This window comes from Boleophthalmus pectinirostris, unplaced genomic scaffold (assembly GCF_026225935.1).
Source record: "Boleophthalmus pectinirostris isolate CB_2022bp ecotype Guang Dong unplaced genomic scaffold, ASM2622593v1 HiC_scaffold_23, whole genome shotgun sequence".
Classification (NCBI taxonomy): domain Eukaryota; kingdom Metazoa; phylum Chordata; class Actinopteri; order Gobiiformes; family Gobiidae; genus Boleophthalmus; species Boleophthalmus pectinirostris.
The window spans coordinates 16,497,393-16,514,555 of NW_026571207.1; the positions used below are offsets into that span (position 1 = coordinate 16,497,393).

At 38.6% G+C, this 17,163-nt stretch overlaps 1 protein-coding gene across 7 annotated transcripts in view; it reads left to right on the top strand.

The window, feature by feature from the left end:
- The window catches only part of diaph2 (diaphanous-related formin 2), a 424,564-nt gene that overhangs the window by 98,862 nt on the left and 308,539 nt on the right, over positions 1-17,163 (top strand). For all 7 annotated transcript variants that reach the window (XM_055158844.1, XM_055158843.1, XM_055158845.1 and 4 more), the window contains 4 exons: positions 5,349-5,467; positions 6,864-6,928; positions 8,777-8,881; positions 14,568-14,924. In XM_055158844.1, coding sequence (XP_055014819.1) covers positions 5,349-5,467; positions 6,864-6,928; positions 8,777-8,881; positions 14,568-14,924 — 646 coding nt within the window. The remainder of the gene's footprint in view (positions 1-5,348; positions 5,468-6,863; positions 6,929-8,776; positions 8,882-14,567; positions 14,925-17,163) is intronic.

Consider the following 17,163-nt stretch of genomic DNA (forward strand, 5'->3'; position numbering starts at 1 on the left):
ACTGTGTAATTTAGCCCAAATGAAAGACATCTGGTAAATCTCACAATGCAAATGATAAGCGGTGGTTCTTTTTCTTTCTGATATTGCCAATGCAAATTCCTACTTTGTGGATTTTGTTATGTTTTCATAATGGCAATAAAACTTTTCCAGTTCTGATTCTTACCAATGTGAAGCTTTTGTGTTGTCTATATAAATGAAGTATTTTATCTGATGGAAACCATTTGCTTCTGAATAGCTTTGTTGTGACCAACGTACTAACCTGCTTTCTTGCAGTTTCTACAAGAAGGTATCAATGTATGAATCCATTACTAATATTAAAATATAACAAATAATATATAATAAATAAAAAAGCAATCCAGTTTACTGTGAAAAATAAAGTTTGAAAAAGTAAACTTTAATTGCATATAAGTGCAGGCACTATCGAGTAAATATACAACCTGTCCACCGCCTATATAATGAACAATTGCCAGAATAATAGGTTGGCCTTTTTACTTTGCGTCTGAAGAGCAAATCTGTCAGTCACTGGGCAGAAATGCAGCCACTTCTGTGAATGGAGTGACACTGATGAATCTACTGCTGTGTCAGACCTTTTTGCAGAAATAAGACATAAAAAGAAAGTTAGAAGACGGAGGGAGGATGAGAGCAGGAAGATGAATTTACCATAGACAAGTTGCTGTACCCTTGGAGTTATGAATAATGTATTGCTCATCTATTCGGGGGAAGTGAGAAATAGAATTCGCATTAACCAGCCACTACAGGCACATCCACCCCAACTCCGCTGTCCGTGTACCCCGCTGTAAGCCAGCCATATGAGGGATCAGGCCTCATAAAAAATGGGCTTCTTTAAAGGATATGTTTTTGAAATACATTTTTCTTTGCCATCATCGTAAATGCACAGAGAAGGCAGCACATGTGCACACCCAAACATTAACCCCAGAAATGCTGTCTAAGTGAAGCTCTTTATTTCCCATACATCACTGCTCCGTGCTCTGTGGGGAGGAGAGGTGCTGTACGGCACTAGATACAGTGCATGCAGCTGATCCTAATGCTTACCATCTATCTTTAAGTGAAGGCTTGGCTCTCATAGGTTTCATGTCTTCTAGCATGTAGCCTTTAAGTTGTGTAATGCTAAAAAGTTTTAATAGCCACTAGACTAGAACCACCACAACACAGTTCAGTTTTTTGCATGACTTTCCGGGTGCACTATGTACGTTTTCTGTTTGTGTTCATGCAGATGATATTTCTTTGCAATGTGCCAAAGTGTGACATTAAGCTTATCTATCTCCATGGAGACAGGCAGATAGCACCACCATGCAAATTTACTTGCATTCAGATGTGTAAAGAGGCATCCCTGCACACAGTAAGAATGCAGTGTTTTTGAGCAATTACCAGTTTAGCAGCTAAATAAATGCAAGATGGATACTTCAATGTCAGATCGTACCAAAGCAATTACCTCTCCATTCTAGAGAGTGACGTACACACCACCAAAAAGGATACATATTGCACCTTTAATATTATTCCTTTACTATGTTTGTACTATGTTTTTTTGTTTTTTTTAATAGACCACCATGTTCTGCAAATACATATCCTCTTTGATGGGAACTATATGTTGCCAATAGCCAGTAGACAAAAGTGATGGCGCGCTCAAAAGCATGTTTATTTCATGCTGTTTTCTTGTTGCTTAGCCAATATAGGATAAGGTTGGCAGTTGTGTAATGAGAAAAGTGTGTTTGAAAAGATAGCATTTGAATAGGCAGGTTGAAGGAGTAGTATGTCATTTTGTATGTATGCCGGCTTGACAGCGTTTTTAGTGATCAAAGAATGCTGAGGGTGTGTTTGCTAAGCTCGTTCCACCTGAGATTTATTTTGGGATTTTGATCACCTTGAGTAATCACCTTATGTCAAAGGAACCACACAAACAATATAACGCTGTTTGTACAATGCTGCACTTTACAGTAAACAAACTGCTTTAGCTCCTAGTGTCATTTCTCCAACACAACATTTGCTCTGGTTTTCCCCCCTCCAGGGCTCGGTTTATTTTTGATAATTAATCTCTCGGCAAGCCTAATGAATGGGAGCACATCAAACCCACCCCGTAAATATAGCGCCGATCTGCTCTTTTGGCGCCCAGCGATATGGGGATTACACTGGCTATGTGGAGCAGGCCTGGATCAAGTGACTGCGGTTGCTCTGCTGAACTACGAGCAGAGTAAAAAACACCAGAATAAAAAAAAAGGTAGCGAAGTGATGCAGGGGACATGTGTTTGCTTCGGGAGCCCGGCCCTGCCCACCGCAGAAGAGCCGGCTGACAGTTCTGGGTCACTCTCTCCAGCGCAACTTATCTCGCCCAGCTCCTATCTGGCTCTGCGATGGCGGAGGATGGAGGACGCAGGAAAAATAGGGCGGCTTATTGAGATAATAATGCAGTGTACATCGGTGACAGTTGTAAGCCGAGTGGCACAGTGCTTAAGCGTGGCAGGGTGCTGTGTGAGCTTTCGCCGCCTCGTTCCAACCAGGAGTGGGCGAAAACGGCTAACGCTTAATGTACACCGTTTTATGCTTTCAAAATCACTGCACCTAGATGTTGGTTTTATTTGCTTTGGCTTAAAACATGTTTGTTTTTCAAATTCCTGCTCACAGCATGGTATGGTCTGTCCACCCACCAGTACCAATAGAACGACTTTTTGATTTGAATGGGACTTGGTTAGTGGGTTGGATTTGTCCATACAGTATATCATCAGACCATATGGAAATTTGAATGAAACTATGGTTAGTTTGTGTTAAAACTACATTATGTTTTCTAATTCACTACTATAGTACATTATCAAATTCAGTAAAGAGTATGAAGTCCTTTCATTGGTATAGAACTTGAGCTTGAAATGTTTGTATTGTGACAGCACTTGTTGTTTCTGAACTGGACATGTTATATACACCCAAAGAAGAGAAAGCTTTATAGTATAGTAATTAGGGGTGTCAAATTATCGCGTTAATTGCGATTAATTAATTACAGTCATATTTAGCGCGTTATGTTTTTTAATCGCGTTAATCTCATTTTTAATCTCTAACTTTACTGTTTCTGTATGCGAGTTGCTTTATTATGAAACCTGTTTTTATGTGTTGTTGGGACAACAACACACACACAAAAAACACATTTATACATTTTTTGATTTCGGTAATTCCACTCATTGCCGGAAACCCACACAAAACGCGCGCAGTAAGAGCAACGTAAACGTCATGTTAAAGTTGACGGCGTCAGTCGCACAATGGACGAGGTGGAAGAGCCAGTAGAACAGAAGCAGCATCGCACAGGTAAAAATGCATTCGTGTCTTGGAAATTATTCTCCCAACATGAAATATAAAAGAAAATAACAAATATAATATCGCCTACAACTTAAATGTCACTGGTGAAAACAACCTGCATAGGCTCATGATGTCTGCACTACTGTCCTATAGTGACCTGCCACATGAGGGGACACGCACACAAACACACACAAACAAACACACACCTTCATCATCGTCATTAACCTGAGAACGCGCGGACCACGTTTCCTTCCGTAGACACTGCGCGGACACCGACGTGCTCCCGTGAGCCGCGTGTGGATCGTGTTTTCTCGCGTACGCTGCGTAAACCGCGCTTCCTCCTGTGCGCCTCTAAACCAGAACTAACACCAAGACTAAAACCAGGACTAATCCAATCCAGGACTAAACCAGGACTAAACCAGGTCTAAACCAGGTCTAAACCAGGACTAAACCAGAACTAACACCAGGACTAAAACCAGGATTAATCCATTCCAGGACTAAACTAGGACTAAAGTAGGACTAAAGCAGGTCTAAACCAGGACTAAAACCAGGACTAAAACCAGTGATCTCATATATAAAGCATTTCTCTATCAATAATATTTTTAATATGGTTAAGGAAAGACTGGACTTTTTATTGTCTTTAGACAAAAGTTATTATGTTCAGATTTCCTCGTCTTTGCTACTTTACAGCAAACAGTTTCTTATTCATGGAGACTTGGGCTCAACAGACAATTTGGAGAGATTTGTTAAACAATAAATGACTTTATAAAGTCACTTTTTAAAATCTATATCAGTCTTTTGATCTGCCACAATAATGTAATAATGAATTTAAATGAAAATACCTCAAATTGAAGCTTTTCTCAGCAATTTTTAGGTGAGATTAAAATGAGATTAATTAGATTAATTAATTACAGATCATAATTAATTAATCTCTCAATTTTTTTAATCGCATGACAGCACTAATAGTAATATTATTTTTTTTGTCCCTGAGGCTACTAGAAATGAGTAAAATCAAAGCTAATTAATAAAATGTTAACTGTCAGTGTTCACAATTAAGAATACTTATGTAAAAACGATATTACATATATTAAGAATATTGAGAAAAATCAGTAAAAATGGCTCACGACCGTAGACCGTATATATATGAGAGGACATAGCTAAAGCGCTAGCCGCCACATGCGAAATAGGAAGTTCATCAGGAGGCTGTTGACTTTCATTTGGATCTTTTCACCCCTCTCTCTGTAACTGCTGCTTTGAGCCTCGCCAGTTTGATCTTAAAATGTTTGTATGAACCTGCTCTACATGATCCTGAATTAAATTTTATTTTTTCACTATTTTGTTCATCAAAAAAAAATAAATCCTATTCATAACATAATAGAGCCTGGCTACACTTTATGCCCACGACTCACACTTACACTCACACTTAAACGTTTGACAAAAGTTTACCGCAACACTGCAGGAGTCTAACTTCCGGACAATGTTGTGATACCCACTTTCTCCCCTGGCATCTCTGCTTAAGGTGGCATTGTATTAGATAAATGTCACTTACAATTAAAGTTGATAATGTTACGGCGTAAAGGTCAGATACAAACCTGGGCACCGAGGTAAGACTCTCCCGACTGATTCACAAGACTTGCTCTGTCACACCACTTAACTGGCTGACATGTTTTTCCAGTCATTGTGCTTTCAATTACACACATTACCCTGATTAGATTTACATTTTGTTTTTTTTCTCTTTGCTAGTTCTAATTGGCAAAGATGATGGTAAATTAGGCAAAGGAGGGCGCATTCACCGTAACATTGGCTGCAGTCCGTCACCTTGAAATGGACAACACAGACTTGGCTGCCTATTAATCTGCTAATTTCATGATCGGGGTGAAGAAAGCGATGAAATGTAATGGGCTACCCTTTTCTGACATGGCATTTCGTGACCTCTAGTTCAAATAAGAGAATAATTTGTGCTTAATTAGCCCGGAAGATTTTGTGTCCATCATACACTTCCGAAGCTTGTCTAATTGTTTGATTCTTTGTTTTTTTGACCCTTGCAGGCCCCAATATTACAAGGTTATAGAAGAATGTGTATCTCAGGTTGTCTTGCATCGCAGTGGGATGGATCCTGATTTTGGCTATAGTAAGCGCCTAGATGTCGACTTCACTCATCTGATTGGTAAGCCACATGCAATTTCTGATTTCAGTTTTTATATAGATTCTCACCTCTTTTTTCATATTAACATATTTTAAATTTGTTAAAGAAATTCCACTTAATCAGCAGGGGTTTTATCACTAATAATGCTAAAAATACATTTGATATTCAATGCTTCACAGTGACTTTCATTATCCTCCCACACTCTCCCAGGGTTTCATTGCCAAACACCTGTAGTGAGAAGACTTTTACCATTGATTTATTATAAGATATAATTTAACAGTAAAACTTTTGCTTTGTCTTCTTGGAACTTAAAAAGAAAAGGCAAAGTGGAGTCAAAACCGTCTTTTAACGCTGCAGTGGTTTTTGCAGTTTTCTTTTCAAACATAGGAAAAAAAAAAAGCTCAAATAACAATGTGTAAGTATGCACTGGTGACAGTTTAGTAACTTACCAACAAAGGGTCATTAAAAGTTTCCAAACCCATCCACAGAGGAAGAAGTTGGTGTCTTGCTTTACTCAAATTTGGTCTGAAAAAAAAAAAAAGAAGAAAGTAAAGATTTTGGTTTTGCAAATTAACACAGTTGTGAGATGCTTATTACCACATCTGATATTCACAATGGATGCTCTTTTCTATTTGCTTGTATTTGATGTCTTCCTTTCGCATTCCCGTGTGTAGTATAATCAAATAAATCTGACTAGTATCTATTCTAACCAGATCTGAAAGGACTGAACTACCTCCGAATCACAAATGTGTGCAAATATTCAAACAAATAACAATTGGAGACCAGAATTCCGCATCAAAACAATTATTTTTTGTTTAAAGGTACTGTGCCTAATTTCGCTGTCTTATAAATGTGAAAATTAGTTAATTTTGCAGTGGTCCGAAGTTATTCCTCACTACCTTACGCATTCCAAACATCTTAATTTTTCACTGCAGTGAGTTTATGCTGTCAGAGGAGAGCTAACAACACCTAGCATGATAACAAGTGCAACTGACTATCAGACAATAAAACACTTATAATTAGATGCAGACAGCACACAGCTTCTTTATTTAATGTCAAGAGCTGTTTATACAATATATCTGTAGTGGAGCCAGTTACATATATGGGAAAAACTATGTACCTTTAATCTTCAAACTTAGCATAATCACACGTTTTCCATTTGCTAGATTTACATTAAAAGGTCACAGGTTAATTATGGATTTTATTGATTGAAATGCACAACACACACAGCCCATTATATTTTTAAAAGAAACACTTCTTATTCTTATTATGTTCAACAGTATCCCATAAGCAAGGTGTAGGTCAATATTGTTGCTGGTGTCTGTATGCATCAACAAGCATGATGTAGCTATTTGTGCACTCTTTGTAAATGCGTTCTATTGAAATACATGTATCTGTGGTTTGCCTTGTCTTTTAGATCAGTGCGTGGATAAAGCCCGGGTGGAGGAGAGCGAGCAGAAAGCTGACGAGTACTCGAAAAAGGTACGACATTAATCACTCCCAACAGCCCCTTGCACGTTGCCGGCTCCCATCAGGAAAGTTTTTTTTTCTGCCTGCGAGATCCCAGACTAGCTATCGATTGTCCAATGCCCTGATCAATACCTGGCTGTGACGCTACATGATCCGTATCAACACTACAAGGATCAATGCCACCGGTCTGATGTATACAGCAAAGCTATGTGTAGGTGTTTTTGAGCCCAGCTTCCCATTGTTATTTCAAGATATTTTGAGAAGGCAGGAAAGTTATGAGCTTTTTCTGCGTCTGTATTAAACTCAAGCATTTTTATATCTCTCAGTAAGAGAGTAAAGTAACGTTTATTTAGAGAGCAGTCTTCAGAGGTCAGATCACAGTGGGCGTTGCAAAAATAATGTGAAAAATTACAACTTAAGTTCAACCAATCACTCCATAAATCAATTAATAATGAAAAAAACACAACAACAACAAAACTGATTCAAGAACAAAATTGGGATCAAAACAGATCAGGGAAAGCAAACCTTTATCCTGACAATCCAAGAAAGAAGTCATGTCCAAAACAAAGATAACTTTTTCGATTGGCGATTTGAAGTGGCTAGTCTCAAATTTGAGGGCTCAAAAATGAAAAATTGCTTTTCCATCAAATGTCATGATGTCCGACTGTTGGAAGACTGATTGCAGTGCCTTGCATGTAGCTCTTGGGATATTCAAATTCAAATTTAAAACAAGATTTCATATTTAAAAGATGTGAAAGGATGGTGATGAATCATAAATCATACTTTCACAGATCTCAGGCTAATTGGACATTTCTCTTGACCATAGCAACATTACGACTGGTGATTTGAAAGATAGCTTGTTACCATAGCATCATTTTGGTCAGCTATTTGTGCAAATAAATATTCTGTCCCTCACCCCAAATTGAATCTTCAATTGCCAGATATAGTAAATTAAGATGAAATTTTCTCTAAAAGCAAAACTCAAAAAAAAAAAAACAAAAAAAAAACCCACTAGTGACACAATGTTTTTATGTTTTTAGTGTTTATTCTCTGTTCAGATAAAATAACACACTGAAACCATCTACCATACGAAATCATAGCCCAGCTCTATAATATGTTTGCACTCTGGAGCAAGCGATGGTTACTCTCAAAACAACCTGTATGCACTGAGAAGATGGGTGAATGTAAGAATTCTATGGTGATTGTTTGACAGAATAAAACATTGTGTCTGTACAAATGTTAATTAACTATTATTTAAATGCAGGGAGTACAGGTGGAAACTAGCATGTTTGTTCAAACCTGGCATACAGCATGTCATATTTACATATTAACTTTTTTTAAGGGTTTTGTGCATTGTTCCAGATCAAATTAATGCATTCAAATCAAATTAATTAATATGTTTAGTGGACCATAGTATTTTAGTTGATAACTGACCTTTTTCTCCACAACGTTGTTTGCTCATGAATAAACAGATGAATGCTCAACAAGACTGCACAAAAATATATATTCATAAACCTGGTCCCATTCTACCTTAGGGTGTTTTTGTCTTAAGAGCCCCTCTAGTGTCCTAGACGTCACACTGGGACTTTGATGTCATTGGGGTGACATCCTTTGGTCTCCTCAAAGGTTAGACCCTTCAACATAAAAAGCAGATCTAAAACAAAACCAAAGACCACCAGGATACTAAGGGCCATGGAGTGCTCGGAAAAAGAACAATCCAATGACATGCAAGACGGCATGTATGGAGACACCCTGCCACGCCTAGCTCAACAGATCCATTGTATTTTTGTGCATTGGTAACTGTGTGGACATGCAATCTACAATACATGTACTCACTCTTCCTCATCTCCTTTCTTCCAGTTTGATGAGGAGTTCAGCGCGCGGCAGGAGGCTCAGGCCGAATGTCAAAAGAAGGAAGAGAAAATCAAAGAGTTGGAGGGAAAGATCCAGACCCTGGAGTCTCAGGTAAATCCATAAAGAGAAGTGTCTGAAAAGTCTTGCACTTCACACGCGCGCAGCACAATTGTAGGTTTTATAGGAAGGTGTGAAAGCTACTCTCAAATGTACCTGTAAACGTGATGAAAGATCTCCAACATCACAGCAATCGGAAGAAAGCGTCAGCAATGTAAAAACGAGTTGATTCGGTCACGATGATAGCCTTCCAATGCACTTAGAGATGCACTGCTCCAGTAAGTGGGAGTTATCATCCATGCAGGAATATTTGATTTAATAAAGGGTCAATCTCCTTCTCGCGGTGTATCTCTTTATGTGGGGGATTTGCTCTATTGAAACGTTTCCTATGTAATTCTATCATCACAAAGATGGATTGCATCTCCTTTTTCAGGCGTCCACATCATTTCTTCCAGGCCAAAGCTCTCCATTTTAAGGAAATGGAAAACGACTGCTATTTCCCCCTTAACCCAATTTCAAACACTTTAGTACTGTCTTGGGACAAAAGGGCAGCCTGTCTTTCTGCTTAGGGGAATTTAATCTAAACCAGCATTGAAAGACGCTATAGCTACATTTATATCTTAGAGTGCTTTTATCATTTTTTGCCGTTCCTCATGTTGGCACCCACTATCTGATGAAATGCACCTACCTCACTGGAAAATTTCTCAGTTGGAAAATGGTGATACCTCACTCCACAGCATTCCTATAAGTCTACCTTAGCAAACTTCAGGCAAAGTCCTGCGCAAAGTCAAATCAGGTTTTCTCATATAACTTTATCCCAGAGTGCGCTGTTGCCACTTGTCACCTGTGTTTGTAGTCTAACAGGTTCACAGCATACTCAATTTCACACCACTGTCCACCCATTATAATGAGACCGCCGCCATGTCAGCCTGCTTCCCTTGCGCTCTCTCCTCTCCCCTCCGTCTGTCAGAAATGCATGCATGAGGCTGTGTTACTTTTACCTGCCCTTTTCCCTTGTTGAGGCTTTTATGTTGTATTTTCCGAGTGTTTTTATCCCCACAACACACCCTTACCCAAGCCTCCCATGGCAGGGCTCAGTCTTTTGAATAGCGAAGAGTGGATGGTGCATTAACAGGTAGTAGAGAGACCAGAGTCTCGGGAGAAGGAGCTCTTTGTCTGTCTGAATGTGTCTTCAAACAGAGGGAAGACGCACATCAACAAACATTAACCTTAGCTGAAAAAATGACATTTTCTTGTACTAATATGGAGATGTATACAAGCTATGTGTGAAAAGTACCCTAAAGCTTTATGTGTACAAATGTATAAAGAAATATACAATGAAGGGTTTTTACTAGGGATGCAATACTGGTATCGGATATTGCCGCCAAAAGGAACATTTTGCTGTATTTGATATTGACTCCCAAATTTCATTTCAGCCATTATACTGATTGGATCTATAAATGAATGTAATAAGACTGGTCGCAGCTATAAGACTCAAAGCTATAGTATCGGAAAAGGTATCAGAACTGAAAAAGCTGTATCGGTTCATCCATAGCAACTACTTACTCTATGTTACTCGAGACAGATATACAGAGACCAAGAATGTCAAAAGTACTCACAATACTGTAGATTGTTTCCAAGCTAAAGTCTTTGCAATCTTAGTCTGCAGTTGTATCATATTTAACATATTCAGCAATAGTACAAACATCACAATACTATATCATCATCAGTTGTAATTAATACCTTAACACCTTGGGGCACTGATAGCGCTCTGCTGTAATTCCATATATGGATGAATAGATAAATAGTTAGTAAGATTTTCTTTATTCTATTTAAATTATGTTTCATTTTGTTCAATCCCAAATAAAACCAACATGAACATAAATAAAATTATTTTAAAACGCTTGATGTAAAAAAACATAAACAGGTTGGTGTTTCTTTTCATGGTCAGCATCAATCTTACGCTACTCTCTCTCTCGTTCACTTTCATGGTTTACGCTGCATGCCTTTTGCTGACTTTTAATGAACCACGATAGTCTTTACATACTATTTGTCCATCAAAGGTGCTTTGCTGCTGTTGCTATCTGATCCTAAAAACCGTACGCTTTAACTACAACCTTTCATCTTCCAGACACCATTCCTTCAATATTAAACGGCATGCATGTTGGAGCCACAGCTCTTCACCTTGTTTGCGCACCGACACATTTAATGAGAGGAACTTTGGCATGGTAACAAGCTGGCCTATTTGATGTGGCCGTTTGATTAGCCTTCCAATCGAGTCGAGTTGAAGTCCCGTCCGTAAACATCAACAAAGGACAAAATCACAAGTGGAAATCAGCTTCCCTCTTCACAAACCTTTGAGCCAAACCATTCAAGGCCAAAAAGAGGAACCTATTCATTCACTTGGCTGTGGATGTGATGAATTATGTAGCACTGCGGAGGTACATAGGAGCAGTGCGCACCATCCCATTAATAGGTTTTAACAACCTGGCCGTCTTGTAGCTGACCCAGCTGAGCCCTGCAAGGAGCTCAGGTCTAGTGCTACACGGTTCTCCCTCCTGCACCACCAGCCTGCCTCCCCCTTTTACACATGATAGAATTGGTTTGAAATAGTAATGACAGGTGAATGTGTGAAAAGCCTCTGAAGCAATGTGTCTTGTTATGAGGTGAGGCCAGTTCATTTGTAAACCCATGCTAAACACATAAAAAAAATTTACTTTCCTAGTCTAGTCGGTAGCAGAGAGCATGAACTAAGATAACACATCAGAAAAATATTACTATATGCTAAGGAATGCTTTTAGCACCCAAAGCATGCCACAATATAGTGTCCTTACATCCACCTGCCATAGCAATAATTGATATGAAAAGACATACATTCTTATATACATTTGTATTTTTTGAAAAGCCGAACTTTAGACCTCAAATTTTCAATAATAGTTGTTAATGTAATACCTTGCATGTTAAAAGGATTCTAAATAGGCTACAAAAAGTCAAAGCCACACGATTGTTCTGGTGTGTTTTGCGTTGTCTTGGCGCATGGCCTTTTCCATTTCTTTCATCACCCTATAGATCCATTACCATTTTGCCCTCCCTATTGAAAATTACAACAGTTTTCATCAAATGAATATTTCCTGATCAGTTTTGATATCCCTTTAACTTTAACAGACTTATATTATGCTATTTACTGCTCTATGTTCTAATGTTGTTTCTCCATACCTGGAGTTTTAGATATTTTCAAGAGGAAAACACTCTGTTCCACCTTGTGTTTCACTGTGTTTTTAAACCTCATACACCTTTCAACTCTATCTCTACTGAACTAAAGGTAAAATGTAGCTGTTAACTTACAGACTACCACTCCATTTTGAGCTTTGGAGATGTAGACTAACTAATAATAAGAGATTACTCAATAATGTGTGAATGAAACAAAACACAACTCCAGGTAATTTTTGAGAAGGTAGCATCATGACAACATGGCATAAAGCTCACAAAAATCCATTTTGTGTAATATAGGGCCTTTAAACAATTTCTGTTGCTTTCCCCAAAGGTTTGTGTGCTTGCAAAATGGAGTCATGTTAAGCAAAGCCTCCATTTCTTGCATAGCTTTTGTTTTGCCTGTATATATTTACGAGTGACAATAGGAGCATGCTTCCGAGTGTTGCGACGACTGCCATTGCCTTGTGCCTTTCATCCTGGAGTCGCTGTTCTCCACTGATGTTCTTTTGAAGACATATCCCATCTCCTTTTAGGTGCAAGGGTACAGCACATTCTGCCTTTGCACATCAAATAGCTTAATCAGACCAAATTAGATTCTCCTCTGTCATCTCCTGTGCAAAGGGCCATTCTTGTTCTCTTGCTTGTATCTGGTCTATCTTCTTGTTTCCTTACTTTGTGGAGATTCTTGTGTGTCTATCTAACCCACCCACATGTGTTCCTCTGTCTGGTGTGCCTGGTGTGTCCACTGTGTGTCGTACAGTTAACTATTGAGAGAGAGGAGCTCAATAAGGCTCAGAAACTCATCCGGGAATCTGAAGCCAAGGTGGGTGTTCTCTTTGCTTGTCGCCTTGGCTTAGTCGCTGTCAATCAGTTGGATCCCACACACTCGACTTAGGGCTTTAGTACACTTCAGAGATAGTTGTATTACAGTGGATTATATTAGGCTTATTATCTTTTGTAATGGTAAATAGAAGGAGGCTGAAATGAATCCTGGAATTGAATAATATAGAGGAACACACAGGTGTTAGTGCTCAAGAGGTACACTTATATAAGATAGTAAATGTCTTTGGACAAGCACTAGGAGAGCATTGAAATAAAGGTCAAAATACAGTTGTGTTTTGATTATAAAATATGAAACAAAAATAAATAAATAAATAAATAATAATAAAATATACTTATTTAAAGGTACATTGAGGACCCTTTCTGGTAGAGGGCGTGGCACCAGCTTGTTTCCATGGAGATGCTATTGCTTTCCCTTTATAAGAGTATGGCATTAAATGTATCAGGCTCCAAGAAGACAAGCAGGTGGCCAAGTTACAGGTCAGGTCTGTGGAGAGGTGACAGTAGGGATTCATGTTTTTCAAGCAATAAAAGCACCCATAATTAAATAATTGCTAGATAAATAGTTTTAAAGGCATACTCTGAAAATGATGCAGTGTCCTTTTTATTATCATTTGGTGCTAACTGTAATTACCAACATCCTTCACCTCTTCAGTGGACAATGGAAGAACTTTGGTTTCTACCATTGCTATAAACGAACAAAATAAAAAAAGTGGTATTGAAATTGTTCTATTTTTTAGTAAATCAGACATGATATGTAGAAAAGACAGATAAAAGGACAGACTCAATATGGAAAACAACTGCTCTCTCATTTTCCTGCTAATTTGCTTCTATTCTCTTCATTTTAATCTTAGAAGAGAAAATTGGCCACAGAGGGCTGCAGACCGCCACACATGTAATCATTGAATTTGGATTTTTCAGTGAAGGGCTCTAGGCAATCTGTGAGAAGCTCCTCAAAGAATACCTTTTCAAATTTAAGCCCCAGTAAATGCATGGGAGAGACACTATGTAATGAAAGACCGGTCCATATAATGTCTTAAATAATTGGACTATCACATTTAATGCGCACAATCAGCTTGAAAAAAACTGCTGAGAGGAATGAGCTTTGCAAATGAGAAGTGTAAGTGGAAATACGTTGCCCAAACAGCTGGCATCTGATCAGCTCCCAAGATCAAACTCAGCCTCGGCTTTGCTGCCTCTAATTGTTCCATTTGCATTTGCAGTTTCATAACAACATGTAATGGTGTTACACGCCAGAGTATACGGGGGTGCTCTTATCGATGTGTTTGCACATTTGTCAAAGCTGTGTCCAGTGCAATGACAGAACAGCTATCTTTTGTAAATACATTATAAATTACAAAAACAGAAGCACTGACATTTTGAAAAGTAATACAACTGATCTGACAATTTAATATGTAAATTAATACATGGCTAAAACCTGAAGGTATAAGATTAATGCTGGACCCTTTCAGTTAATGAGTCTGGCTGGTTAGCCATTGATCATACTTTGTATATTACAAAAGCAATATTAGTATTTACTATGGAGTCTTGCAGCTGTCTGGAAACACATTGTGTAGACATTGAATATAATTGTATTTTTATATATGTTTTAGAATTTTATAATCAGTCACATAATAGGGAGTTTTGTCTTGTTTCTCTCATTAACATTACTGTTGTGTCCTTACAGGTTGCGGCAGGTCCGACAGCTGGAGGAGCTCCACCACCTCCCCCTGTCCCAGGTGGTGCTGCTCCACCACCACCTCCTCCTCCCCCTCCTCCCCCCGGCGGCTGTCCTCCTCCCCCTCCTCCTCCTCCTCCACCAGGACATGCAGGTATGCCCCCTCCACCACCACCTCTGCCTGGAGGAGGACCCCCGCCGCCCCCTCCTCCTCCTGGATGTGGCATTCCACCTCCTCCACCTTTCGGTGGTCCAGGTGGACCTCCTCCTCCACCTGCACTGCCTGTGGTCAAACTGCCTTATGGACTGGAGCCGAAGAAGATCTACAAGCCTGAAACTGTGATGAAGAGAGTTAACTGGACAAAGGTAGTTTTATCTAAATATCTGCAAGTAAAAATATACCTAAGTACCATACTCACTTTGTTAAACACTGGAAAAAAAAAACAACAACAACAAAAACAACCTTCTATCAGTTTAAGTGATCCACATCATTTACCTAGAAAATGAAAACAAAACAATAACCACCTAATTAAATCACATTTTTAAAAGTATGTACAACACAATTTTAGAGTGTTAAGACTCCTAAAGCCTGTGAGTAAAAACAGTGTATTAGTGCCTTTGTTGTATGTTTAATGCTCCTCAGCCCTCTGTGATAGGAGAGGGATATTGGACTGGATGGATCATTCATGATGAAGGCTTGCTCTGCTCCTGCACCGGCTGATGTAAATGTCCTCCAGGGAGACGAGGCTACTGTTGGTTATTTTTTCTGCAGATTTACACTCTCCGTGCCGAGCCCTACTGACTGCAGCAGGGCAGATTCTACATCACACAGTAATGGAGCATGGCAACATAGTCTCCACTAAATACTGATAAATGTCTGTTATGATCTAGGAGCTAATTTTCTCCACCTGATCCTGTTCTGAACCTGTTCTCAACCTTACATTGTTGAAAATGTTTTATGTTTACGTTATTATGTGTAGTGTTGCTTCATATTGCATCTCTATACATCCATTAATAGAAGATGTCCTCGACTGTGTGATGCAACTATAAGGTAGTTAATTAATGATCCAAAGGACCCTCAATCTTGTCAAACAATACTGTATTCACACAAACATCCTATTGTATATTAGCGTAAACAATTTTTTTCTGCAAATATCCTTGGATTTCTAATTGAACAACAACCGGATTATGTTCCAGCCTTTCTGAATGCAGTTTCCACAGGCCATTTTGTTCCACAAGGGCTTTATCTAAGCAAAGATGATTTATTCTGTACTTCAGGTTTCCTTGTATTTATTAATGCTTCACGCACTATGGCCTTGTGTACTAGAACATAATTAGTGACAACTAAACACAGAATGCTTCTTTTGATGTAAGTGTACATTATGAAAAGTTATGGTCCAAAAGTCTTATTTCTTTTCCTTTTAACCACGCTGATTCCCCTTCTCATTTACTCTCAAAGTTTTATTTGGAGTGATTGAACAGTCTTTAATGACTTGTTTTGAAGACGTCATATTGCTAATCAGTCCCCGTTTTTACCTCCACCAACACACACCCACTGCTCTGTACATACTTTGTTTTCCTATTTTATTTTCTTAATCAATCAGTTATACACTTAGGATTTGGCAGCATTGTGTAATCATTTTGCTACAGATGAAAAACTAAATATCTTCTGCTTGCTAGTGTGATCTGCAGCTTTCCATCCTAGTTGCTGACTCTTTTTTGTGATGACGTTTGCAGTGACGTTACCTCCCATTGTGTGACATAGTTTAGATTACGCAGAAGCCAGCAGGCCTGTGTCTTTTATTACGTTGTGTTGATGAATATTGTAATATTTAAAAAGTTCTTATGTCATGATCCACGTGTCGTTATACAGCAGACACAAACACAATAGATCTTCGTTAAGACTGAACGTGATTAGGGCCTAACCCAGCTACTTTAAATATGTTTTTCAAAATACTATGTTTAAGATTGAAATTAGCCTTCATTAGATGTCATTATGTTATTCAAAGTTTCTCCATATGACTTGAGTAATTTGTTGCATGCAGCAGACTAGTGCCAATGCCCATTGTCTTGGAGGAGCTATAATCAAGCTAACATGCAGGCCAATTAACCTTGCCTCCCCAGGATTTGTAATTTGGAGATGCAAATGAAATTCATAACCACCGGAGGAAAAACAGTCTGCGTCTCTTATGTCGATTAGGTGAGACATGAGTCTTCTGTCAACTCTATGTGCAAGCAGATGGAGCCAGACTTTTGCCAGAAGCAGTTAGCACCATACATGAGCAAAGAAAGCACTCATTACATACACCAAGTGGAAGGGACAATTTAGACATTTCAGTTTACAATCTCACATACATTTTGTTCAGTGTAACACAACTTTTTCATTATAATTCTAAACATTGTGTTGCACCTTGAACTTCATAGCTTCAATTGTATTTTTTCTCAGTTAATTTCTCAAAGCAGGCTGAACTATTACTTTTTGTTTTTAACTTATTTTTTGACGTTCATCAAAACAAGTTCAAAGTATTCCCCTTTTGTTTTGCTATTAGAAAACCTGTGAATCTGAACACCGTTATACCACTTCTTTGTATTTTAAATTATTTTC